The sequence below is a fragment of the Neofelis nebulosa genome, chromosome 10 (assembly GCF_028018385.1).
Source record: "Neofelis nebulosa isolate mNeoNeb1 chromosome 10, mNeoNeb1.pri, whole genome shotgun sequence".
NCBI lineage: Eukaryota > Metazoa > Chordata > Mammalia > Carnivora > Felidae > Neofelis > Neofelis nebulosa.
Genome location: NC_080791.1, coordinates 57,647,460 through 57,675,347, shown reverse-complemented (window position 1 = coordinate 57,675,347; position 27,888 = coordinate 57,647,460). Strand labels below are relative to the sequence as shown.

Sequence of the window (27,888 nt, the reverse complement as noted above, 5' to 3'; positions counted from 1 at the left end):
CAAAAATGGCAGAATAAATGAAAAAAATACAAGACAACTAGTGACAAAAGCTTTGAGTTCAAAAAAGAGAAGTTCTTGTATGTAGCCCCAAGAAATGCTCTGAAGAAAAAAATAAGTTCCTACTGAAAGAACCCATGAAAGTACACCAGAGTGACAGGGCTAATGGGTCCAGGGGGGCATGTGGCTTCACCTGAGTCTTCAGGGATGGGTAGGATGTGGATAGAGGGAGAAGTGACAAGAGAGCATTCTCTGGGATAGGAAGCAGATTAATTAAATTCGACACAAGCCACCAAAGCCTTTGAGCTCAGTTCCCGTGTAGAAGCCCCACCCTATAAGCCAAGGCTTATTCCTGGCAAAGCCAAAGACCAGACAGGGATCAGCATCTACAGATCAGCTTCTGGGAAAAGGGAGAGTGGCAAAGTGTGTGCAGGCCAGATAGATGACCTGGCCACAAAGGACTGCAGGGTGGGCTGCCTGTCCTAAGGAAAAAGCAGCTACTGGCCAGATACTACCACTGGTTCCCTAAACTGCCACAGCTACTAAAGATACTTTGTTCCAACTGACCAGTAGAGCTTAATCTCTCAAGTCTTCTGCACGAAGATTCCAGACTTCACTGGAAGGGCTGCTGGATGAGATGATTACTGCTACTCTTATCCCTCCAATCCATGGCTGCTGTCAGAATTTTCCTTAAAATCAACAGGCCTCATCATGCCCATCTCCTGTTTAAACGGTCCGACAGCTCTCCCCCTGCCTATGGGATAGCATCCAAGCTCCTCAGCATGGTATTTTCAGCACTTCCTCATGGCGTCTCACCATGTAGCTTTATCTCCAATCAGCTCCGACCCCATCCCTTGCACACTTCCGCCACCAAGCTTCACCCCATTCTCTGAACACACTGCTTACCGGGTCCTTGCGTACTGTTTTGTCTTCCTGCCATACCCTTTGCCATCTTGTTACTCGGATGAATTTCACATTCACAGAGAAGCCTTCCCCATTTCTCCCTCCCCTCCCATCCGCTTTTCCCTCAGAGGAAGGTTCACTTTGCGATGCCGCCATAGCACAGCTCCTTGCATACACCTCTATGACAGCACCTATCACAGGATAGTGTAAATATCTGTTTTCCCCCATTAAGCTGTGAGCTCCCAAAGGGAAAGAGCCAATACTTAATCTCTGCGCGTGTCCAGCACCCAGGACAATGTGTGGCACACAGCAGGCTCTGTATTGTTGGTGAACAGCCAAATAACTGCCTGGATGAACAGCATGCCATCAAGGGCACGATGACATAAGTTATTCAGAGACAGCCTTAATGTGCCATTTATAAAGAGGCAACGTGCTTCTAAAAATGAGATAGACTGCGGTATTTCTCTCAATATTTGCCACACTTCCTGGGGGATGATTAAACCCATTATGGCCTCATGCTTGGCCTTGACCAGTGAAACAGGGACAGAATTAATGTCTGGCCCTTCGAAGCAGAAGCTGGAGGAGCCAGCTAGGAGTTTGCCATCTTGTCTTTTTTGTCTCCTCTGAGACTGGAAATGTCCCAAACATAGGCTGCTCTGTCAGGCTGGGTCTCAAAGTGAAGACAGTTCTGTGCCACACCTGCAGTCAGCCTAAGGCAGACGCGTAATGTAAGAAACAAACCTTTAGTCTTGTTGTGTCTGAGATCTGGGGGCTGTTTGTTACTGAACATAATTTAGCCTGAGTTAGCTGAGATAGGAAGGCAGAATAACAGAGCAGCCATCGATGTACCCCTAAATTCCAAGTCTGGCTCTAGCTACATATGTGACCTTCATCAAGTGTCTTCCCCTCTCTGGGCCTCAGTTTCCTCTTTAATAAAATAATCTAGTTAAACTAGATCATCTTTCCACTCTGTAATTCTGTAAATCTGCGCTATGATATCATTCCTTGCCCATCATTTCACCCTTTTCTTTAAAGTTTTTTATATATTTAAGTATGCTCTACACCCAACTTGGGGCTTGAACTCATGACCCCGAGATCAAGAGTTGCATGCTCTTCCAACTGAACCAGCCAGGCGTCCCCTCGCCCCTTTTAAAAAAGAAATTTCTACCCATTATGTGGAATGATTGACATTGGGGAGGAAGGATACTTACTTTTGAATTTTTTAGGTAAAATTTACATATAATGATATGCACAGATCTCAAGCGTACCATTTGCTGGATTTTAACAAACGCACACAGTTGCATACTCCACATCCCTAACAAGATATCAAGAGCACATTTCAACACCCCAGAAAATGCCCTTGTCCCCTTTCCCAGCCAATCCCCTCCCTCCAGAAGCAACAACTACTGTGATTTTTTTTCACCATTGATTCGTTTTATGGAATAGTTGGCATTTTGAATTCCTGGCCTGATAAAGTGTGCAGTTGTTCAGGCTGCCTGTTCTCACATTCCTGAACTCCAGGCATGTGATGACACAAAGAGAAGTCCTTGGCAGGCTTTGGGGACACTCACCCACGGTTCTGCAAGTCCTCTAATTTTCTGAGCCTCCAAGTCATTGACAAAGTCATGGTAGAGAACAACATAGGGCTCCAGGTGGATGACTTCCTTCCGAATGGGCTGGAGCAGCAAGTAGGGGCTGGAATTTGTCTCATAGGAGCAGTAGAGGCTAGGGATCTGGTAGTGAGTAGGCTAGAAGGAAAGCCTAGAATCAGCATAAGAGATGAAGGGTCTAGGACCAGAAGCCAATATAGGGGAACTACGGCATAAAAAACCTGGCATGCAGGAGATTCAGAATGTGGTCACTCTGAGGCTGTCCAAATGAGCTTTAATTTTTAATGCATCAGCCTTTTCCCCTCACATCGTTCCAATTCTACCTTCTCTCTCTCGAGCTAAGCCTGTTCCCCCTTTTTCTTTCCCTGAGGAATCCCACCTGGGATCCCAGGGTCTGACATAACCCCTCGTAGGTGTCTCTGGTCTGCAGGTGGGGCACATTGGGCCTCTGGATGACAGTCTCAGCTACCACCCGGGTGGGGCTCTCTGCCAAGAGCTTTTCATATTTCAACACGTTCCTGGACATCCTCTTATTATCTGGGCCTGGAAGAAATCAGAGCAGGGAATAATACAGATTACCAAACAGCGGTCTCAGGGAGTGCTTCCAAGGTTTCCTACAGCTTCCCTGTTGCACATGACCAACGACTGGACACCCTGAATAACTCCTGTGTCCAGGCACAGGAGGATGTAAGGCCCTCACCTCCAGAAGAGTACCTGGTATTAAAGACGATTGAGTTAGGCCTGGTAGATCTGCGGGTGCAAAGGACTTCGGGAAGGGAAGTGGTACTTAACACTGTTAGACCAAGGGATCCTAAGGATGGCCGCTCTCGGATAGCGTGATGGTAAGTTTTCTGTATAGGGAAGAAGCTTCACTCATTCACTCATTCATTCACCCACTCAAAAAATTTTCAGTGTACTGGATACTGTGCTAGAGGCTAACTTCTCAGAGTTTAGAGCCTAATGGAGAAAAGATATGTTAAATAACTACTTACAACGAAACCCATAAATGCCATGAAAGAGAAGTCCAGAGAGCCAAAGCCTATAGCAGAGAGGCCCAACCTATTCTTCCCTGGAGCAGCGAAAGCCAATTCATTGCCAAATCTACTCGATCCTTCAAAATTCCTAACTGGCCTAGACACAGAACAGTGCAATATAAGACAAAGGGGTTCTAGACTTTGGCTCTAGCCTGGGCTCCTACAGGGGTCTTATGTCTTATTTGTGCCCACCTGTTGGTGCCCACTTTGGCTGTAAGATGCCCCATGGGTTGGCAGCCACCCATGACCTGCTAGCCTCTGTGCATGATTTTCAATGCCTCTCAGAAGGACATGCTGAATTGTTCTAATGCTCCCAAAGCATCTTTCTCCGAGGAGCTCAATGTGCTTCTAACTATCACCACCACCACTCTGGCAGAGAGGGGACAGAAGTTACCGTCCTTTTTTTTTTTTTTTTTTTTTTTTAACAAAAAGGGAAATGAAGTTTGGAAGAATGGAAGTGATGAGCCCAAAACCCCAGTGAAAATACTACAAAGCCAGAAATGGAGCCAGTAATCTCAATTTGTTGTGTCCTGCTTATCCACCTATAACTGCACATGGTTTTGGTTCTCTGGGACAGACAGGGATTCTTTTTTTTTAATGTTTATTCATTTTTGAGAGAGAGAGTGTGTGTGTGTGTGTGTGCGTGCAAGGTAGGGATAGAGAGAGAAGGAGACAGAATCTGAAGCAGGCTTCAGGCTCCAAGATGTCAGCACAGAGCCCGACACGGGGCTCGAACTCACCAACTGCAAGATCATGACCTGTGCTGAAGTCGGAGGCTCAACCCACCGAGCCACCCAGGTGCCCCCAGATAGGAATTTTAATAGATCAATCACAGGTGGGGCCTGGGTGGCTCAGCCGATTAAGCCTCCGACTTCAGCTCAGGTCTGTGAGTTCGAGCCCCACGTCGGGCTCTGGGCTGACAGCTCGGAGCCTGGAGCCTGCTTCAGATTCTGTGTTTCCCTCTCTCTCTACCCATCCCCTGCTTGCACTCTGTATCTATCTCAAAAAATAAATAAACATTAAAAAAAAATAGATCAAGCACAAAGAAATAAAGAAGAGTTGGGTTATCACTTTGGCTGTTGTAATTACTCACATGTTTCGAGACCATGTGGCTACCTCCTTATCCCACTGTTTGCCCAATTATCGGAATGGAATAATGTTACTAAATGGATTCATTAAAAATCGATAAATACATACAATTGCAGAATCCTATGTGAGATAGTTTATAAATATTAAAATATAATAGTGATTATTTAGTTACTTTAGTATCTCAATATCTTATTGGGATAGATACTTCCCCCAACTTCCCTCAAAATTTTAAGCAAAAATATCCAAGTAGAGAGCTAAGCTGTTTAAGTCTGGTGACGTGCTACGTGAGCAGGGTTGAAGCTGAGCCCTGCACTAGCTGGTCAGGATGCTTGATAGCCAAGTGAACTCTGGTTTTAAGGAAAGAACTGATATCGCTGTGGAAACAGCCAAAATGAGTTATCCCGCGGGGAGTCACTCACTCTCCTGCACACAGCGCTCTCATTGATTTCATTCGCTCCCAGTGTCCTGGACTTGTTCCCCACTGAAGCAACACTAAGGTATAGCCGGTGGAGGAAAGGGACAGGTTGATACCTTCTTAGCATTTTCCTACAAACCAAAAAACTTTCCCCTGATGCGCTGATCAATAGATAGCCGAGATTCAATCCAAAATCAGAAATGTGGCTTGGATCATAAAATTAGAAAAATAAAAACACACAGCTGTCTTTTCCTTGCAGGGATTAAAGGCCAGAAGCAGAAGGGATTTCCCAGTAAATCAGAGCTGTGGCTTATCTTCTATCATTACGTACTATAGAGAAGAAACTCTCGGGAGAGGCTGAGGGCACACGAAACATTGCCGGCCTATAAAACAAAAAGAAAGAAAAGGAAGAGTTAACTACACTGGGGATATTTCCTTTGACCAAATCATTAAATGGATTTTTAGAAAAAAACTATAAAATACTCTTACCACAAGTAGACAATAAGACTCATTGAAATGAGCAGCAGACTAGAAATGTAGAAGTTCTTGGTCCTAATTCAGGATTTGCAGCCCTAATGCAACTCAGGTCTCCTCAGTTTCCTCATTTACAAATGACTCATTACCACCCTTACCAGGGAAGGTAGAAAAATAAATGAAAATAAACTTTCTTAAAGTGCCCTCAAATCTTAGAGCATGCAAAACCACACAACTGTGGGCTGTTGTTATTTTGGTATATTTCACTACTAAACTTAATAAGGAACTCTAAAAACCCTCGTAAAAATATAATTTGTTCTCTGGGCTCAGTCCTTCCTAGACTCTACGAAGGTAGTGAGAAGGAGGCAACAGAAGAACTGAACCTGAAACATTCCCACTGAATAGTAATGACCTCTTCTGGCCACCATTGGACCTGGGGCTGCATGTGGTCAGAAGTTCACAAGGGCTTTCCAGACAAACCTGGGGAACAGAACCCAGTGTAGGTGGGCTGTGAAACTTCCCTAGGCCCCAAGGAATGATGATGAACTGAGAGATTTGTATTCCTTCTGATCATTTCAATTTTGCATGTTAAAAAAATTCATGTTTAATGATAAAAGCAATAATAAGCACACTATGAAACATGAGAGATAGGGGAAAACATGCTCTGCTGAAACCCAGGCACGTAGATGACACATAGTGTTTACATAGTTACAGTCATATTTGTTACACATTTTCATATCCTGATTGTTTCACTCTACATTGTTATCACGGGTACTATTTATATCATTTCATAGTCTTCAGAGACTGCATATGGTAGGAAACACACAACATAAATTTATCATCTTAACCATTTCTAAGTGTACAGTTCAGTAATGTTAAATAAATTCACATTGTTGTGCAACCAATCTCCAAAATTTTTTCATTTTGCAAATCTGAAACTCTGTACCCAACTCTCAATTGCCTCCTTCCTTCAACCCCTGGCAACCACCATTCTACGTTCTGTCTCTATAAATTTGACTATTCTAGATACCACATATAAGAGCAATCATACAGTATTTGTGTTTTTGTGATTGGCTTATTTCTTTTAGCATAATGTCCTCAAGATTCATCTATGTTGTTGCACGTAGCAGAATTTCCTTCCTTTTTAAGGCTGAATAATATTCCATTGTATGGATATACCACATTCTGTTTCTCCATTCATCCCTCAGTGGACACTTGCATTGCTTCCACTTCTTGGCTGCTGTGAATAATACTGCTATGAACGTGGTTGTCCAAGAGAAACAGCATTTTTAATAGCTGCATTTTATTCCATCTAGAAGCTATATCACAGAGGACTCAGACGTATAGATTGTTTGTACTTATTTAATACCATTAGTTATTCTGTTCCATACTTAACGCAGAGATAGTTAAGTAATCAACTGAGACCTTATAATGTCAGATTATTAACTCAGGATTATAGCTTTTCAAACTCTTTTGAGATGAAGAGAACTAAAACACAATTTTACATATTTTTAAAACTCAAAGGCTCTTTCATGAGAAAATTATATTTTATCAAGAACAAAGTTACTTTTGGTGTCCCAGTTAAATTTCTTTGGAAACGTGTTCACTAAGTAATGTTAAATGAAAGAGGAAAACATATACTTGTAGTGTGTAATATAAGAATAGTTTACACTTGTTGAGTGATGTGTATCATGAACTGTGTTAAGGGACATACAAGTGTTAGCTCATTTAATCCTCATGGCAACTCTTTGAGGTGAGCATTGAAGGGGAGCAGAATAGGCCACCCCAGAATATGCCTCTTTGGCATAAGGATTATTTTGAGCTAAGTATTTTGAGAAATGGCAGACACAGGAGAAGTTCTGAAGACCAGATAAATTACCCGTTTTGTAAGAGAAATTTACATTTATAAAGGAAACCTCCGTTTGTAAGAGTGTCTCCCTCTGTGTACCTGGAAAAGAAGTTTAACTTAGAATCACATGAGAATCTTATCAAGGAGAAGAGTCACTTAAATCTGCATAACAACCTTAGCCTTGTTTGCTTTTCCTGGTAACCTCCCAAAATTGGTCTCCTCCTACACCTTTCTTCCTATTGTCTTTAGCTGGAGATGGTATTTAAGGTGCCAGCTTCAAACACCTCAAAGAGTTCCTCATTCCCCAACCCCATCTCCCATGTATACAGAAGGTATACGTGAAATAAACTGCTGTTATTTTCCCTCTGATTAATCTGTCTTTTATGACAGGGAGGTCCCAGCCATGAACTCAGAAGATTAGAGAAGAATTATCCCATCCCCCACAGCCCATTTCCTAACAGCATCATTTATTATTCCCCTCTTAAAAAAAATAAAATTTAGGTCCGGGGAGTTAAGTAAGTTGCCCAAATTTTCACAGAATTTGAACCCAGGTCAGTATGACTTCAGAACCTGTGGTTTAATCATTATTAACAATTACTGAAATAATTTTTTACTAAACTATATCATGAACAACTATTATATAATATATAGTATTATATAGTGCCCCATGGAGGGACATCTATCCCAGATTTACAAGGGTTAACGAGGCAACCATAAATTGTCTATGAAACAATGCCCTATGTGTTCTACTATTGAGGTGTGAGAGAATATGCTGTAAGAACACAAAGAAGGAAAGTCTGAGGAGTCTGAAGAGAATTAAGAAAGACTTCACAAAACAGGTGACATCTGAGCTATGCCTTGTGAGATGAATAAAATTTACCAGACAAGGCGCGATTGTGGAAAGGGAGAGTCTACCAGTGAGCAGAGGACAAATCCAAGTCAGCACAGGGGAAAAAAGCCAAAACTAATACTCAGGCGCTACATTTAAAGCTCTGTCTCTCAGGGTAAGCTGCTTTAGTTTGTCTTCTCCTAGTCTCTATGTCAATCCTCCATTTTCTTCCTCTATTAAAATTCAATCTTTTCTTGCCCTTTGTTGCACCATAGTGATTCTATTTCAGCTTTAATATGTAGCAAATTGAGTAGGAGAGTTAGGAAGAGCATCCTGGAAAGTTTTACAACAAGGATCCACTTACCAGGAACTTCCATGAGAGGAATAGGCCCATTTGCTACACGGAGAATAAATCCGTGTTTTGGCAGCAACATGTGGGTTTGTTTGGACCACCCACGTCCTCCTCCTTTTTCTTAGGAAAAGGGGGAAAAAGAAAGGAATGTAGGGAGCTGAAATGGTTTATTAGCTTTGGAAATTCTCAGGAATTGGCTCTGTAAATGATATTTCCAGTCTATTCTTGAAGACTATACAATTCTGATGGGAAATGGGATTAACTATATAAAAGGATGGCAGATGCCATATTTAGGGAAATAAGCTTCCGCGGGAGGATCTACAACAGCTCACAGATCAAGTGCCAAGGAAAAGCAACCCCTGGAGGAGGCACTGAGCTGGCACTGCGGAGCAACGACCCCAGCTCTGTAGCCAGCCACTAGTCATAGTTACAGCGGGACTCCACTGCAGATGGCAGAGGATAATCTTGGGGAGGACGATGTTCCTCTGCCCTATGGTCCTTCTAGCTGGACATGGAATCAAATCGACATGAGACTGGTTAACAGGAGAAAATCAAATTTAATAGGCATACATATGGAGAATCCACATAGACACAGAATTCCAAAGACACTGAGGCAACAGGAAGCTTACATGAGCCAAGGAGAGGGGTAGGGTCAGAGGACACAAAGGGGAGAAAGACCATTAGCAAGAAGGTGAAAGGAGCTGTTTGGAAAAACAAGGTAAAGGGGAGTCCCTGTTTATAGCTCTCTTCCTGTTACAGGCTCTCCTTTCCAATGTAAATTTAGGCATTTGCAGGGAGGCAAAGAGAGCTTTTCCTTCATCTGCTTGGTTTTGATTACTTTTAACTCAAAATAATCGTTATGCCAAAGTGGCCCATCTTGGGACAGCCTGCCCTGGGCCCCTACAGTAATAATCAAACTTCTTCCTTGGGTACTGGCAATATCATGGCAGAACATCTGTGAAGAGATATGAGTTGCTGACAGTGCAAAAGAGTGATCTACATTGACTATGAACCCGTTAGACATTTGTCAATGCAGCTGCTGTGCTACAGATGGGAGCCTGCCTCCTACATGGAAGAGGATTTTAAAGCGGTCAATGCACTGGAAAGAGCACCAGACAAAGAGTCAGACAGACTTGGGCGCTAATCCCAGCTCTATGAACTTTGTGACAAGTTAGGAATTTTTTGGAGATTTAGTTTACTCACATGTGAAATATGGAAATAATAAAACAACTGCCCTGCTTGACTCACATTTGGTCCTGTTGGGAAGATGAAATAAATTGAGAGACATGAAAATGCAGAGAAAATTGTAAAGCAGATACAAAGCACTATATTTATTGTGATAAAAGTAGTGAGCCTCACTTACTCCCCTACCTGAAAATAGGCAAAGGCCAAGTGATCCAAGGCATCCTCTAAACTTGCCTCATCCTCTGTCTTCCATTCTCCATAAGATCCTCGGAAGAGACTGACAGCCTCCTCCAGCCATGGAATGGCATGGTAGTAATCCCCCATGTCATAGGCCACCTGTAGGTAACATAAGTACCATCATTAAACCTTAATCCACGGGTAGAGGAGAGGAAATGACAAAGAGTGAGAGAGAGCCTATGGAACACCAGGAGGCAAGTTTTCATCTCAAATTCATTTAAATTCTATTTATTTAGCATCCATTATATCCAATGCATTGTTCTAGATGTAGAGAAGACACATTGAAGGAGTGCATTTAAGAATTCATAATCTGGGGAGAAGGGAGATACAGATATTCAATTAATTGTAATACTGGGCAGAATGACATGAATACTCAAAGGAAATATGCATAATATGTCCCAGAGGCAGAGAAGGAAGAGACTTGGGAATCTCAGAAAGCTTCACAGAAGAACTGGCATCTGGAAGACCTTCCCCAAAGAAAGAAAAGGATTTCAAGGAGCAGAAATTGAGAAGAAGGACATTTTAAGATGAGGGAATGGCAGAAACAGACACTCAAAGCAAGCTTGTGTTCAGGTAGGACACTGTGGTTATAGCCTAAGGTGAAGAGAAGCAAGAAATGAACTTCAAAAGGCAGCATGGGCTAAGCTAGTAAGAGTTGTGAGTGTCATGTTTTTAAGAAGACACAACCAGTAACAATGTGAGAAATGGGTTGAATTCCTTTATTTATTTATTCATTCATTCATTCATTCATTCATTCAATATTTACCCAGTATTTACAATGTATCTGGTGATCCCTGACCTTAGAGCTTACAGTCAAATGAGGGGCACGAGAGTGAACAGTAATTGCAACACAATGTATTAGACCCACATGGGAATGCTCTAAGAGCTCAATGCATTTTTTTTCTATGTTAAATGTTGGAAGGTGGGAATGTAGCAATACGTACTAAACCTAGTTTCTGTATCCTAATAGCTTACAGTTAACTATAATACCAGCAGGTGGAATTTCCTGGAAGCTGATGTTGGAGACAGCATGGAATTATAAAGTAACAGAGTTGGAAGCACTTTTACAAAATAATCTAATTCTGGTATAACTTCCAGACTGGCAGAAAGACAGGGCAGAGCCTAGAGGTACTAAAACTGTGCAGTCTAAACAATAAATCAGTGGCTGTTCTAGGTCTGCCATTAATCTGTTGTGTTATTTCTCTGATCCTCAGGTTTCCTGTTTGTAAAAAGTTGAGTTGAAGAATAACAATCAGGGCCCCCTGGGTGGCTCAGTCGGTTGAGCATCTGACTTTGGCTCAGGTCATGACCTCACGGTTTGTGAGTTCGAGCCCCTGCGTCAGGCTCTGTGCTGACAGCCTGGAGCCTGCTTTGGATTCTGTGTCCCCCTCTCTCTCCACCCCACCCCTGCTTGTGCTCTGTCTCTCTCTGTCTTTCAAAAATGAATAAACATAAAATCTTAAAAAAAAAAAAAAAGAATAACAATCAAAATGACTCAACTTTTTCTGCTAAATTAACAGTTTATTTAATTAAGGTTTCCCTCGTCCCTAAAATACGGCAGATTGAGCTAACTAGAATCCCTCTAACCAAAACTACTTGAAACTTTTGGATAAAATGTAACAAATATTTTACATTTTCAAGAAAGAATGGAAAATGTCCAGGTACAGGAAACAAAAAAGGAGCTAAGAACCCAAGCAACAAGCTTAAGAGCAGATGCTACAGCTGTTTAGAATGGGGGTGTTTGGTAGTCCTCGTTCTCAGCAACCTTTAATTAAAACACCCACATGAGGACAGAATATGAGCCCTCCAGACACATCCTCAAACCTAGGAGTTGGAATGAAGACACACTCATAAAAGCGAAATCCATGAAGAACCATACCTTAAAGGAAAGGGTAGACCTGAAAAAATCTGCCCACTGTCACAAAGAGTCAAGAAAGTTGGTTTATGGGGCACCTCGGTGGCTCAGTGGGTTGAGTGACTGACTTCAGCTCAGGTCGTGATCTCACGGTTTCTGGGTTTCAGCCCAGAGTCAGGCTTTGTGCTGACAGCACGAAGTCTGCTTTGGATTCTCTGTCTCCCTCTCTCTCTCTGCTCCTCTCCCACTAACGCGCTCTCTTTCTCAAAAACAAATAAACAGTAAAAAAAAAAAAAGTTGGTTTGTTTCTGTCTGGGTATTGTTTAGGGGAAACAAAGTGTGTCTTTAGAATATTCACAATCTTGAGCCTATGCTCATGTGAATAAATCAATACAATAATGGATCTAAGGTGAGTGCAAATCGAAACCACAATGAGATATCACTTCTTGCCTGTTAGAACGGCTATTATCAAAAGGACAAGAAATAGTGCTGGCGAGGATGTGGAGAAAAAGAACCTTGTGCACTGCTGGTGGGAATGCGAACTGGTACAGCCAGTGTGGAAAACAATATGGAGGCTCCTCAAAAAATTAAAAATAGAACTACCCTATGACCTATCAATTCCACTTCTGGTATTTATCTGAATAAAATGAAAACACTAACTTGAATAGGTATATGCACCCCATATGTTCATTGCCAGCATTATTTATAATAGCCAAGATAGGGAAACAACCTATGTGTCCATTAACGGACAAATAAAGAAAATGTGGGGTGTGTGTGTGTGTGTGTGTGTGTGTGTGTGTGTATGTGCAATGGAATATTATTCGGCCATAAAAAAGGAGACTTCGCCATTTGCAACAACATGGATGAACCTTGAAGGCATTATGCTACATGAAATAAATCAGACAAAGGGGTGCCTGGGTAGTTCAGTTGGTTAAGTCAGTTAAGCGACTTAGTTTCAGCTCAGGTCATGATCTCACAGTATATGAGTTCAAGCCCCACTTTGGACTCAAAGCTGAGCGCATGGAGCCTGCTTGGAATTCTTTCTCTTCTCTCTCTCTCTCTCTCTCTCTCTCTCTCTCTCTCTCTCGGAATTCTCTCTCTCTGCCCCTCCCCTGCTTACACATGCTCTCTCTCAAAATAAATAAACAAACTTTTAGAAACTCAGACAAAGAAAGACTAGTACCATATGATCTCACATATATGTGGAATCTAAGACAAAAAACAAACAACAAAAACCTGAATCTATAGATACAGAGAACAGATTGGTTGCCCCAGGCAGGAAGTAGGGAGTAACTGAAATGGGTGAAGGGAGTCAAAAGGCACAAACTTCCAGTTTTAAAATAAATAAGTCATGCAGATATAATGTACTCCAAAAACAAAAACAAAAAACCAAAAATAGTACCTAAGGCCAGTGATACCATTAGAGTACCTGGAAGAAGAAAACCAGAACATTCTGGAGTGATATTCCTACAACTACAAACACAGAGATTCTTTTAGGAGAAAAAAAGTCCAGCTAAAAGTAAGCTCACAATTAAACATACTAAACCATATCAGGAAATAATCATTAGCAAAAGTCAACAGGCAAAATAGTAGGGTATTACAATTAGACAACTAAGGATTTCAGAAAATGGAAAGGCCAATCTGCTTTAAAATAATCCATGGAGGAGGAAATTGGAGATGTGTAGATGAAACAAATTTGGCCACATGTTAATAATTGCTGAAGCTCATTCCTTGACCCACCAATACTACTCCCAGGTGTTTATTCAAGAGAAATAAAAACAGAAAGACTTACATAAGAATGTTAATAGTAGCTTTATTCACAGTAGCCCAGGCTGGAAACAATCCAAGTATCTATCACTAGGAGACTGGATAATAAACAGTCTCCTAGTGATAATATATTCATACACTGGAATACTACTCAACAATAAAAAAGGAATTACCTACTAATAAATACAACAAGGTGGATAAATTTCACAGATACAGGGTGCTGAGTGAAAGAAGCTGGACTCAGGATAGTACATATTGCACGCCTCAGGACAATGGTTACCGGGCACCTGGGCAAGGGTAGGTACAGCAGAAGGGAGGGGCTGGGAATGGTGAGAAGAAACAGGAGGGGGACTTTATGGAGCTATATTTAAATTCATTAAAAAGCTTTTTTTTTTTAATTTTTCATTTTAGAGAGAGAGAGCATGAGTGGGAGAGGGGCAGAGGGAGAGAGAGAATCTTAAGCAGGCTACATGCTCAGCATGGATCCAGACATGGGGCTCAATCCCACAACCTCGGGATCATGAGCTGAGCCGAAATCAAGAGTCAGATGCCCAACCAGCTGAGCCACCCAGATGCCCTTAAATTCTTTTCTTTTTTAAGTGTATTTATTTATTTTGAGAGAGACAGAGACAGTGCAAGTGGGGGAGGGGTAGAGAGAGAGGGAGAGAGAGAGAGAATCCCAAGCAGGCTCTGCACTGCCAGCATAGAGCCTGATATGGAACTTGAACCCAAAAAGCCATGAGATCATGGCCGAAACCAAGAGTCGGACAGATGCTTTTTTTAAAAAAATTTTTATGTTTATTTATTCATTGCAGGGGGGTGGGGGGAGAGAGAGAGAGAGAGAGAGAGAGAGACCACAAGTGGGGGAGGGGCACAGAGAAGGAAAGGCAGAATCCCAAGCAGGCTCTATGCCACCGGTGCAGAGCCCAATGCAGGGCTTAAATCCACGAGCTCTGAGGTCATGACCTGAGCTGAGATAAAGAGTCGGACACTTAACTGACTGCGTCACCCAGGTGCCCCTAAATTCATTTTTTAATATTAACTTAAATGCCTTAAGTTTTATGTAAATTCCTTTTTAAAAATCTGAAACAAATATTGCAAAATTTAAACATATTTCATCTCCGGTTATAGATATAATTGCTTGTTATTTTATATACCTTTTTTATATTAGAAACGTTTTATCTTTTAAAATAAGTGAATAAATACAGAAATTAAGACTGCCAATAAAGCTTTCAGGAAGTGACTTACTGAATTTTCAACATATGGTTTTTGTCTCATAAAGGCTTCACAAATGAAGCATACATTGGTTCCATACACAGAACTATTTTAACTGGCTTAAATTTAAATTAGCCATGAACCTGATGGTTGAGCTCTGATTCCATCACAATATTAGAAAAGGAAAAATGGTATATAGAGAGGCTTAGGCAACACACCCTACATTAATTTGGAAGACTGATCCACAAAACTTGAAATCAGGGCACCTGAGGCCCACTCTCATGTCTGCCGGGGAAATTCACTTTCCTGCAATACACGTCTCCAAAATTAAAAAGGATTTACTCCATTACTTATTAAGGCAAAGGCTAACAAAGAGTATATTGTGAAGTGACCTCAAGTGTGTTTATAAGTTATGATCAAAGATCGGCTAAATATCTCATATGGAAGGTTCCTGAAGTTTATTTCCTCAAGGAATGTTAAAATAAATGGCCTCCGCTTTTTGACACTACTTGAATTTAGTACTTCTAAATGCTTGGGAAATGTTGCAAGGGATTCCAGAAAGTCTCAGGAGCCTGGTTTCCATGATCTTACCTTCACATTTCCACCTCTTATCCCTTTCCCCACCCTTGGACCCTACTTCTCCTCTCCACCCAGCTGTTCATCTGCTGGCAGGGTGCTACTGTTGGGATGACCACAAGACCATTTCTCCCAGCTCAGTCCCAGTTTGTCTGTCATCCTGGCATAACTAATAACACCCCCTTCACTCTCAAAAGTGGCCGGCATATGTGATCACCTTAGCTATCATGGAAAGGACACGTGATTTGGAGTTAAAAGACCTGGGTTCAAAATTTATTTCTGCTACTTAAAATTGTGTAACCTTGGGCAAATTATCTCCCTGTCTGATCCTCGGCTTCTTCATCTGAAAGTGGGGAATAATACCAAGTTTCCAAGTTTGCTGGAAGGACTGAAAGTATGTAAAAGCAATCAGGATATAGTTATTTCATCCTTGAGAAATTAGAGCTGAACAATTCACTCTCTCTCTGAATATTGTTACCTTGCCAACTTGGAAGCAGTCATCTGCTGTCAGGGAGAAGAGCCGTCTGGGACTGTACAGGTCAGTGACGGCAGAGCCAGTGACTCTCTGAAAGACACCCTGGGCAAGGCCCTTCACGTTGAGCATGTACACATCCTGTAGCCGCATCAGGGCCCTCGCTGCTCCCTCAAGGTCCTCAAAGGCTGGCAGGTCCTGCTCCACCTTCTCATAACCATCTTTCAGAGCTGTAAGGGCAGTAAAAACATCAATCCACCCCACCCTTCAAAAAACAGGTGGTGAGCATTTGATACATGCAAGGCATAATCACCTAGTCAAATATTTCATGAGCAAAGATAATGTTGTATGTGTTTATATTTTTATTTTTTTAATTTATTTTCAATGTTTTTTTTATTTTTGAGAGAGAGACAGAGAGTGAGCAGAAGAGGGTCAGAGAGAGAGGGAGACACAGAATCCAAAGCAAGCTCCAGGCTCTTGAGCCATCAGCACAGAGCCTGATATGGGGCTTGAATCCACGAACACGAGATCATGTCCTGAACTGGTCGGATGCTTAACCGACTGAGCCACCCAGGTGCCTCTGTTTTATGTGTTTTTATTCCCCGTGGCAAGCACAACTCCTGGCACAGAGCAGATGCTTAATACAATCTTCTGAATGAGGAAAAAAAGCTTTCTAGTAAAAACTGAAGCACGTGTTGTTCCATCCTGTCTCCAGGAATCTTGTCCTTTGCGGGGACAACTCTTCTTCCTCTTAACTTCCCCAAAGTCAAAAAATTTCTTCAAGTCAAAGTAGAATAAATTAGGGGTGCCTGGGTGGCTCAGTCAGTTGAGCATCCAACTCTTGATTTCAGCTCAGGTCATGACCTCACAGTCCATGGGATCAAGCCCCTCATCGGTCTCTGGCTGACAGAGCAGAACTTGCTTGCGATTCTCTCTTTCCTTCTCTCTTTCTGCCCTTCCCCTGCTCTTTCTCAAAATAAATAAATAAATAAATTTTTTAAAAATTTACATCCAAGTTAACATATAGTGCAATAATGATTTCAGGAGTAGAATCCAGTGGTTCATCCCCTATATGTAACACCCAGTGCTCATCCCAACGACTGCCCTCCTTAATGCCTCTTGCCCACTTAGCCCGCCTCCCCACCCACAACCCCTTCAGCAATCCTCAGTTTGTTTTCTAAATTTAAGAGTCTCTTATGTTTTGTCCCCCTCCCTGTTTTTATATCATTTCTGCCTCCCTTCCCTTGTGTTCATCTCTTTTGTATCTTAATAAAGAAATATTTTAAAAACAAAAACAAAAGTAGAATAAATGAGGAAACTGACCTTGCTACAGATCACATTATAGTGTCAATTTAATAAAATAGAAATTATCAGACAAATATGTAAACGGAATGATATAACCTGTACTTCTCCATAGGGTTGTAGTGAAGATCAAATGAAATAATGGATATGAAGGTGCTTTCTAATGTACATTCATATAAACATATTAACAAGGGGACCTAGTCCTTGGTAATCGCTAGAGCTGAGAAGATCGAGTAATACCTACCCACTTCATTACCCTTCATCACATTCCACCAGAATCTCTCTCCTTTCCAGAGTCAGGAGACAGAATCTTCTCTTACCCTCCAGCCCTCCTCCTCATTACCTCGGATGTTCTCACTGGCCTCCAGACTATGTACCACATTCCTCCAGTCAGACTGTAGGCGTTTGATGAGAGTAAATGCAAGCAGAGGGTTAGACACAGGAGTTGCTGAATCCTCATGCAAAGAAAGCACCTTGTCATAGAATCTGGAAGAGAGGAATAGAATGATCTCACTTACTGAGATAGCCACTGCCCCTAGTAAAGGCTAGCATGGTGTATGTACATTTAGAGTCGTTAAAAATGAAACATGACGCCCTTGAGACTCATGTAATAGTCTAACCAATAAGCACAAAGAATATGAAAACTACCAACACAACAAAAGAAGATCCATTCATTTGTTCATTCAGTGAGTCAGTCTCTATTGGTCAATTACAGAACATCAGGCACCACACTAGATGCTAAAGATACAAAGGCAAGACAGGGTAGATGTTCCAAGGAATTCACAAACCAGAAAATCTTTTTTTTTTTTTTTTTCCTCATCACTCTATATTCAATACTTAGAATCTGGTAGAAGCTCAAAAATGTTGTTCCATTAGTTGCAATAACTGTGATACCTGCTATGAGACATAAGCTTGCAATGCTATGTAATGTTACAGCAATTTGTAGGCAGGGCCCCTAACCCAGGTGGGAGTTAGAAGGTGTAAGGGAAGACTTCCCAGAGGAAATGGCACTTGATCTGAGTCCTAAAGGATGAAACATTTGATAGCTACTGCTTACTGAGCTTTACCTCTATTAGGCATCCTGCTAAGTGCTCTAAATATATTGTCTCATTTAACCCCCCAAACGACCCTTAGAGTTGATTTTATCATGCCCATTTTACAGGGAGAGAAAACTGAAACAAGGCCACACTTTTTGTGAGTGACAAAGCCAGATTTGACTCTGAAGTTTATTCTCAGCTGATTTTGCCCTATTGTTTCCATGGAACTAGAACAAAGAAAGGAAGAATTTATTTATTTATTTATTTATTTATTTATTTAAAATGTTTATTTATTTTTGAGAGAGACAGAATGCGAGCAGCATAGAGGCAGAGAATGAGAGACAGACAGAAACCGAAACAGCCTCCAGGCTCTAAGCTGTCAGCACAGAACCCTACGCGGGGCTTGAACTCACAAACCACGAGTTCATGACCTGAGCTGAAGTTGGATGCTTAACTGACTGAGCCACTCAGACACCCTAGTTCTTTTTTTTTAACTTGAGTATAGTTGACACACAATGTTACGTTAGTTTCAAGTGCACAACAAAGTGATTCAAAAAATATGGAACACTTCATGAATTCATATGGCATCCTTGTGCAGAAACCATGCTCAACTTCTCTGTATTGTAGGCAGAATATTTTTTGAGTCAACAGGGACCAACATGTACCAGAGCACAGAGGCTTGATATATTTATTCATTCAATACGTCAGTCTACAATGGTTGCTTGCCAGATGTCAGACTCCACGCTAGATGCTGGGGATGCAAAGTCAAGAACAGGGTCCAATGCTCGAGAATTTCATGAACAAGAAGATAGCTGTTTTTCTCATCACTCTATACCTAAATTCAATAAATAGTTCTATGAAAGAATGACTAATATATACTCTTCTAGGATCTAGGAACAGAATTTTGAATAAGACAATAACCTCAGTCTCAAGGACTCACAGACTAGTAGATAAGACACAAATAATTATATTACAGATGAACACCAGATTTAAGAACAAGGCTTAGGGGGCTGTAAGGAGAGGGGGGAATTAATTTGGCCAGAGCAAGTCAGGGATAGTTTTACAGAGGACATAATAAACTAAAACTTGCAAATAGTGAGGAAGGGAGGAGAGGCAGGCAGAGACAGCTCAACCTGTGTGAAGGGACAGAGAGAACTGGTAGGGGAATATAAGCTGTTCAGCACTGCTGGAGGATAGGGTAGATTAGCCTGGAAAAGTGAGGAGCACCTCATAAGCCACCAAAAAGTTTTAAGTGAGAGTCGGACACACTGACATGTTTATATATATATAAATTCATGAGAGGGTGAGAAAGAGAGTTCAGAAATGGGAATGACCAGAGGCAGATAGACCAGTTAGGAGGTCAATTCAAAACTGTAAGCAAGAGTAAGGAGAGTCTGAACCATAATAATGACAGTGGGGGCTGTGAATGGGATAGATTCAATGAAGCTATTTAGGGAGCAGGCCACATAGAAACTGGTGATGGTTGTAATGGGGGATGTAAACGTGGGGTCATCGAGCATGCTTCCAGCCTCTCTGGCTTGCCGACATGTGTAGAAAAGGGCCAGAAATGGTGGGACCAGAAGTGATCATCTTTCTAGTTAATTTCTCTCTTCAGATGTCCTACAAAGTATTCACACAAGCAAAAGATGCTGTTTCCTGGGGCGCCTGGGTGGCTCAGTCAGTTAAACACCAGACTTCGGCTCAGGTCATGATCTCAAGGTTTGTGGGTTCGAGCTCCTTGTCGGGCTCTGTGCTTACAGCTCAGAACCTGGAGCCTGCTTCAGTTACTGTGTCTCCCTCGCTATCTGCCCCTCCCCCGTAGCGCTCTTTCTCTCTCAAAAATAAATAAACAGTAAAAAAAAAAAGTTGTTTCCTTTCCTGGCATATTAAGGTTATTCCATTTATAACACACTATTGGAATTAACATTATTAAATTATCAGTTATAATAAGGCAGTCCTGAGAGTTCCAGCTGTAAACCTCTAAAATTTTTTTCTTATTTTGGGGCACCTGGGTGGCTTAGTTGGTTAAACGTCTGACTTTGGCTCAGGTCATGATCTCACAGCACATGAGTTCAAGCCCTACAATGGGCTCTGTGCTGACAGCTCAGAGCCTGGAGTCTGCTTCAGATTCTGTGTCTCCCACTCTCTCTCAAAATATATAAACATTTAAAAAAATTTTTTTAAACTTTTTCTTGTCTTAAAATTATTAATTTCAAGAACAATATAATAACAACAATGGACGTAAAAGAAAAAAGTGTGTGCAAAATGAAAAGGATATGTATTTATAGGAATGTGCTCAAGAGTGTGTGACTCCTTTGGCCAGAGTGGAAGACTTCAGTGAGCAGAAAGGGATGAAAGTAAAGAATAGAGGAGTGGCAGGGTGGAGGGATTCACTCCCCTGAAGCTGAGTCGGCCCTAAGGATTTCTCAAGGGTGGAGCCCGCCACTGGGAATGGAGCCTGAAACAGAAGATGATTTACCTCCAGGTGCTTCCAGGGAGCCAAGAGTTCAAGCACAAACTAAGAACAAGAATCTCATTTCCAGGGAGGAAATGAGAGCTCTGTCAAGTCCGAGGATGTCTCTGATCCTGAGACAGTGCACTTTGACAGTGGCTACTCTACGGTTTTAAAAACTAAACCGGCCTCCAGGGTGTGGGATTTTTTTTTTTTTTTTTTTTACTGCCCATTATTTCCTGCTTCAGCTCCATATGGAACTACTTAGTGGAAGATATTCCACTGCTAGACGAAAACACTTAAAGCAAGCAGAGACTTGGGCCTGAGTCCAGCCTGAAGAGTAAGTGTCCAAGGACAACTGAGGCTGAGGGGGCAGTAATTTCATAGACAGTTGGATTGGAAGGAGACCTGAGAGGTATCCTGACACAGCCCCCAACTATCTGTCAGTTTCCTCCTCTATAAAATGATAGAACTGGGGGCGCCTGGGTGGCTCAGTCGGTTAAGCATCTGACTTCGGCTCAGGTCATGATCTGTCAGTTTATGGGTTCGAGTTCCGTGTGGGGTTCTGTGCTGACAGCTCAGAGTCTAAAGCCTGCTTCAGATTCAGTGTCTCCCTCGCTTTTGGCCCCTCCCCCGCTCGTGCTCTGTCTCTCTCTCTCTCTCTCTCCCATAAATAAACATTTAAAAAAATTAAAATGACAGAACTGGTCTAGTCTAGAAGATTTCTATGGATTCTTTTGGCACGACCATTCTATTCTCTCTTTCCATCATCTTTTCCATAACTGAATAGATTCTTCACTAAGTGCTTGAGGACTAACATTTAATAGGCATCAGAGGAAAGAAGGAAGGCAGTGAGGTGAAAATTTCCCCCAAGTCCTCCAGCACATCAAAAGCACTAGCTCCTTGTTCTCTTCACACCCCACTTTGTATTACGGTGTCAGTTTATTTAAGGCAGGGGTTTGATCTCTACTGCACCACATGATTCAATTCAGTGTTCAGATACGTCATTTTTCTGTCACACAAAGAAAAAAAAAAACCTATCAACAGATATCTGAGACTGGCTTGGAATCTAAACGTTGGCCTTATTCCCAGCCTTTGAGCAAATAGCTGGTTTTCAGAGACCGAGTTACTGGATGCTGAATTCAAACCTCAAGGTTTCCTAAATGGCTTTTTGCTTTAACAAATGTTGCTGAGAGTGGAAAATCAGATCCTTTGCTTCAAGAATGTGCACATAAAATTCGCAATCCAATACAGCATTAAACATAGCCTGGGTAGGTTATCCAACCGCAATACATGAGCTTTTTTAATTCAATATGTTTCTCCTTGGGAATTCAGAAATGGCTTTGTCTCAGTTCTTCTGAGACATCCTGAATGTTTAATTCCTAACAGAAAAATTATTGCTGCTGATTTTACTCTTTCAATCTTGGTAGTTTTTTAAAAACTACAACAACTGTTATCTATATATATAAAACTAGTATTTACACTATACTGGTATATAATTATATATACTATAACTGGTAAAATTTTTTCTTCATTAACTTGGGGTAAGATGTAGTTTCAACATCGAAAAATATTTATTGCTAAATTCAGAAATTTAAAGAAGAATATCAACTGAGTCCCTTAGAAATAACATCTCAAGTGACATTAGGTCACCAGATTGGGAGTATAGGAAAATGAACAAGAATTGCCAAAATTCTTGTTCTCAAAAGCAAACATTTCACTAAGTTTTAAAGCACTGACTAAAGAACAGACAGTCTGTAAAATACCACGCTAAACTTTGTGAAATTAAATGCTCATAAGTCATATGAGAAAAGGATCTAGAATTTTTCTGATTCTTTTTTATCTGGGCTCTCACAACCTTAGTTACTGCTTAGAGCCAAAAGCGGAGTCTAGGTTCACCAGGCGGTCTCAAAATAAAAAGCATACAGTTGGAGCTAACATTTGTTAAGCATTTATTACATTCCAAGCAAAATGATAAATAACCTTTACGTGGTACTTAATCCTTCCAACAACTCTGTGGGGTAGGTACTATCATTATCATCATTTTACAGAATGTAGGTAAAGGAACTTGCCCAAAGTCAGAGCCAAGGATTCAAACAGAGGTCTGTTAAATTCCTGAATCCAGACTCTTAACCACTATGTACACCAGTTGCTCATAAAACCTCAGGAGTTATGGGGCTTGGTCTGGGTCCCGGCACATCAGATAAAGCAAGCAGTCAGGACATCATGGCACGATAGAAAGAAACCATCAAAAAAACTAGGTCCTAGTCCTGGATTTGCTACCCTACTATCTGGGATAAGGTACTAAATTTTAGTCTTATCATATTTACATGATTCTTTTTTATTATCTGGGCTCATTTGTTTAAGAGAGTAGTACAAACCTATTTCAAAGCACTGTGTGTAAGAATCAAATGAGATTAGTATTCTGTGACAAAGCTGTAACAACGACAATAGTGATAATACAGTAAAGGAGACCAGCATCAGAGCCCTGCCCCCCATCCCCTCTGCCAGTCACTTTGTTTTTTGTTTTTTGTTTTTTTAATGTTTATTTTTGAGACAGAGAGAGACAGAGCATGAACGGGGGAGGGGCAGAGAGAGAGGGAGACACAGAGTCGGAAGCAGGCTCCAGGCTCTGGGCCATCAGCCCAGAGCCCGACGCAGGGCTCGAACTCACGGACCGCGAGATCGTGACCTGAGCTGAAGTCGGATGCTTAACCGACTGAGCCACCCAGGCGCCCCACTGCCAGTCACTTTGATCAGCACTGCAAACTCTCAGTTCTGAACCTGTTCCCTGAGAGGCCCAGCATCAGGATTCTAACCTCCCCATCTCTATCTGAGCCATCGAAATAAAGAGAAGGAGCACGTAGGTAGCAGGGAGCATGTTGGGATCTCAAATTAAAGAGAAGAGTCTTTTATTTCCACCAATAAACCGAGACTCCAATGCATGTGGACTGAGAACAAAATTAAAACATTTTGCTTTATAGAGTAGACCCAGGGGCACCTGGCTGGTTCAGCTGGTGAAGCATCTGACTCTTGATTTTGCCTCAGGTCCTGATCTCGTGATTTGTGAGTTTGAGCCCCGCATGGGGCTCTGTGCTGACAGTGGGGAGCCTGCTTGGAATTCTCTCTCTCTCTCCCTTTCTCTCTGCACCCCCCACACTCTCTCTGTCTCTCTCAAAACAAATAAATAAACTTAATTGCAACTCTGAAGAGTGACAAGAATTATTGAAAATATCATTTTTTAGACATGAATAGACACTTCTCGAAAGAAGACATCCAGATGGCCAACAGACACATGAAAAAATGCTCCACATCACTCATCATCAGGGAAATACAAATCAAAACCACAATGAAATACCACCTCACACCTGTCAGAATGGCTAACATTAACAACTCAGGCAACAACAGATGTTGGCAAGGATGTGGAGAAAGAGGATCTCTTTTGCACTGCTCGTGGGAATGCAAACTGGTGCAGCCACTCTGGAAAACAGTATGGAGGTTCTTCAAAAAATTAAAAATAGAACTACCCTACAACCCAGCAATCGCACTACTAGTTATCTATCTAAGGGGGGATACAGGTATGCCATTTTGAAGGGGCACATGCACCCCAATGTTTATAGCAGCACTATCAACAACAGCCAAAGTATGGAAAGAGCCCAAATGTCCATCGATGGATGAATGGATAAAGAAGATGTGGTATATATATAAAATGGAGTATTACTCGGCAATCAAAAAGAATGAAATCTTGCCATTTGCAACTACATGGATGGAACTAGACAGAGGGTATTATGCTAATTGAAATTAGTCAGTCAGAGAAAGACAAATATCATATGACTTCACTCATATGAGGACTTTAAGATACAAAACAGATGAACATAAGGGAAGGGAAGCAAAAAATAATATAATGAACATAAGGGAAGGGAAGCAAAACATACTATAAAAACAGGGAGGGGGACAAAACATAAGAGACTCTTAAATGTGGAGAACAAACAGAGGGTTACTGGAGGGGGTGTGGGAGGGGGGATGGGCTAAATGGTAAAGGGGCACTAAGGAATCTACTCCTGAAATCATTGTTGCACTATAGGCTAACTAACTTGGATGTAAATTAAAAAAAGATAAAGTGGTAAAAAAAAGAAAATATCTTTATTATTAGAATACATACATTTTGTGTGTGTACATGTGTGTGTATTCATACTCTTTCAAACTAATAGTAAATTTAAACATGCATTAACTGCTTATATGCAAGCTACATAAAAGCACATACCAACTTACATCATCGTTCAGTCACTACTGAGTAACAAACAAGATCTTTCACACACACTTCCATACACAAACTGATTCTCTCCGACCCGGGCTCTCTTACACAGCCATAGCGTCCCCACACACCTTCTTCCCATGTGCCCCAGAATCGGTATTACTATCACATACACTCAACTCAGTTTTATCAGCAGCACATTGTGAGACAGGTCTCTGTTGTCTCGGCTCAGCAGAGAGTCAGATGATGTAGAGCTGTATTAATATATTCAGTTAGCAATGTGGTTACACCACTGCTGTAGACTTCTTAATGTCCCAAGCAGAGAAGGCACAACACCTATTCCAACACATGGTACCATAATACAATCATTCATCTTTCAGAGTTTGACACTGACAGTCAATACATGATTACAGTGCCTGTATTCCAGTCTATATAGTATTTTATGCCAGTGTGTAGCACTAGAGTGTGTTGATTTCATAGCAAGACAGTACAGCTGAGCATTTGCTTGTGTGTGCTATACCCATAATCCTCTAGTATCAAGTATGTTTTTCCTCCAGTGTTTTTTTTTTAATTTTTTTCATGTTTATTTTTTGAGAGAGAGAGAGAGAGAGAGAGAGAGAGAGAGAGAGAGAGAGCATGAGCGGGGGAGGGGCAGAGAGAGCGGGAGACACAGAATCTGAAGCAGGCTCCAGGTTCTGAGCTATCAGCACACAGCCCTACGCGGGGCTTGAACTCACAAACCGCAAGATAATGACCTGAGTGGAAATCAAGAGTCAGACACTTAAATGACTGAACCACCCAGGCACTCCTCCCCACTGTTTTCTTGATGTCAACATACACATATCAAATGTCAGTTACCTTGTATTTAGAATTTAATTTTTTTAAATTTTTTTTTGAGACAGAGAGAGACAGAGCATGAGCAGGGGAGGGGCAGAGAGAGGGGGAGACACAGAATCTGAAACAGGCTCCAGGCTCTGAGCTGTCAGCACAGAGCCTGATGCGGGGCTCGAACTCATGAATCGCGAGATCATGACCTGAGCCAAAGTCAGACGCCCAACCGACTGAGCCACCCAGTCGCCCCTTGTATTTAGAATTTATTTATTTATTTTTTTTTTTAATGTTTTTTTTTTTTTTTATTTATTTTTGGGACAGAGAGAGACAGAGCATGAACGGGGGAGGGGCAGAGAGAGAGGGAGACACAGAATCGGAAACAGGCTCCAGGCTCCGAGCCATCAGCCCAGAGCCTGACGCGGGGCTCGAACTCACGGACCGCGAGATCGTGACCTGGCTGAAGTCGGACGCTTAACCGACTGCGCCACCCAGGCGCCCCAAAATAATTTTGTAATTTTTTTTTTTTTTTTTTTTTTTATTTTTGGGACAGAGACAGAGCATGAACGGGGGAGGGGCAGAGAGAGAGGGAGACACAGAATCGGAAACAGGCTCCAGGCTCCGAGCCATCAGCCCAGAGCCTGACGCGGGGCTCGAACTCACGGACCGCGAGATCGTGACCTGGCTGAAGTCGGACGCTTAACCGACTGCGCCACCCAGGCGCCCCAAGAATTTAGAGAGCTCTTATATATGGGGAGAGAAGGGAGAGTTGAAGCAAAGGAAACAAATGCTATGGACTCCAAGCTCCTTGAGGTCAGGGTTGGGTCTTGTTCACCATTTTATCCCCACTGCCTGGAGCAGTGCCTGGCTCACAACAGGCACTCAAACGTGTGTGTTGAATGAGTTAATGAACATGAAGCATTCGTTATATAGTGAGCTGTACAAGCAGCATTCGTTAGAGACACAGAGATATCCATAGCGGCTGCCCACGCAGTCCCAGAGGCATGTAAATCTCATACATGGTCACAGAGAGTCACTTCATACTAAACACTAGTCCTCTGGGTCACATGGCCACCACACACGGCTACAGCCTCACAGTATTTTCTCTCTCTCACTCTTGTAGTCTTGCTGTGTCTCTGTGACACAGAGCCTGCGGCCCCACACAGCTGGACACTGTGCCTTGTGAGGTCCTTCCTCCTCGGCCCGAGTCACCCCACTACACTTTTGCACAGCTATCAACTTGGCTGTGTGAGGATGGCTCTGGGGTGCTAGTGTGTGTGTGTGTGTGTGTGTGTGTGTGCGCGTGCAACGGAGTTCGAGACTCCACTCCGTGTGACACAGCGTCCCTGGGGTCCCACTCAATCTGTTTCGCCACGACCTCATGCCTCGGGCCACACCTCGGGGCTATCTCGGGGTCCCGCACACTGGACCTGATCGTCACACTGGGCCACGGTGTCTCAGTCTCACCGTCTAGCGAGGCTCTTACCCAGTCTCAAATCGAGTCTGAGGTCCCACGCAGAGGGACAACGAGACCGAGTCGCCCGCCACCGTAGAGCAGGGTGTCTCGGTCTGGTCCTCTGACTCAGTCTCCCCGACTGCGGCGCCCTTGGGGCTCCCTCCCGCCCCAAACCCGTGCCCTCACCTGGTCAGGTCCCGCAGCCGCGCCTCTTCCCCGCGCAGGTAGCGCTGCAGCAGACCCAGCAGCCGGCGCTCGGGCGCCAGGGCGCGCGCAACGCTGGTCAGCGCCGAGAACGTGTCCCCCCGCGCCGCGGCTCCCGTCGGGTCCCCTGCCCGGAGCGCCAGGACAGCCAGCAGCGCCGCCAGCTGCGCCGCGGGGCCCATGCCGGCGCTCGCGCGCGTCCCCTCCGACGGTCCCGCCAGGCCCCTGGCGCGCGCCGCTCCCGCCCGGCCCGCCTCTCGGCCCCGCCCGGCCGCTCGCCTGCCCGGCAGCCCCGCCTCGGGCCTCTCCTCCCCTTCTTTGCTCTGACGCCTGCCGTCTCTCTCCATCTCCCACCCGCCTGCCGCCTGGCTCCTCCGCCTGCGTGGGGGCTGCTGCGCCCTCCGTGTCCGCGCGCTAAGACGCGGGCCCGGGAAGGGTTTCCGCTGTGGCCCGTTCACACTCAGGGGAAACAGAGGCAGGGGGTGTGGGAGATGA

At 42.9% G+C, this 27,888-nt stretch overlaps 1 protein-coding gene and 1 non-coding gene across 4 annotated transcripts in view; both read right to left on the bottom strand.

The window, feature by feature from the left end:
* The window catches only part of P4HA3 (prolyl 4-hydroxylase subunit alpha 3), a 41,978-nt gene extending 14,294 nt beyond the window's left edge, over nt 1-27,684 (bottom strand). Inside the window, exons 1-7 of one of the 3 annotated variants that reach the window (XM_058687782.1) lie at nt 27,376-27,684; nt 17,505-17,647; nt 15,866-16,089; nt 9,924-10,073; nt 5,380-5,431; nt 2,890-3,053; nt 2,472-2,648 (exon numbers count right to left, since the gene is read on the bottom strand). In XM_058687782.1, coding sequence (XP_058543765.1) covers nt 2,472-2,648; nt 2,890-3,053; nt 5,380-5,431; nt 9,924-10,073; nt 15,866-16,089; nt 17,505-17,647; nt 27,376-27,575 — 1,110 coding nt within the window. In that variant the 5' untranslated portion in view covers nt 27,576-27,684. The remainder of the gene's footprint in view (nt 1-2,471; nt 2,649-2,889; nt 3,054-5,379; nt 5,432-9,923; nt 10,074-15,865; nt 16,090-17,504; nt 17,648-27,375) is intronic. The other 2 variants (XM_058687780.1, XM_058687783.1) reach the window with 2 other exon arrangements.
* On the bottom strand, nt 18,752-18,855 carry LOC131488928 (U6 spliceosomal RNA). The gene has a single exon (XR_009250314.1). It is a non-coding gene; the product is annotated as a U6 spliceosomal RNA (small nuclear RNA).
* Nucleotides 27,685-27,888: the final 204 nt, after the last annotated feature.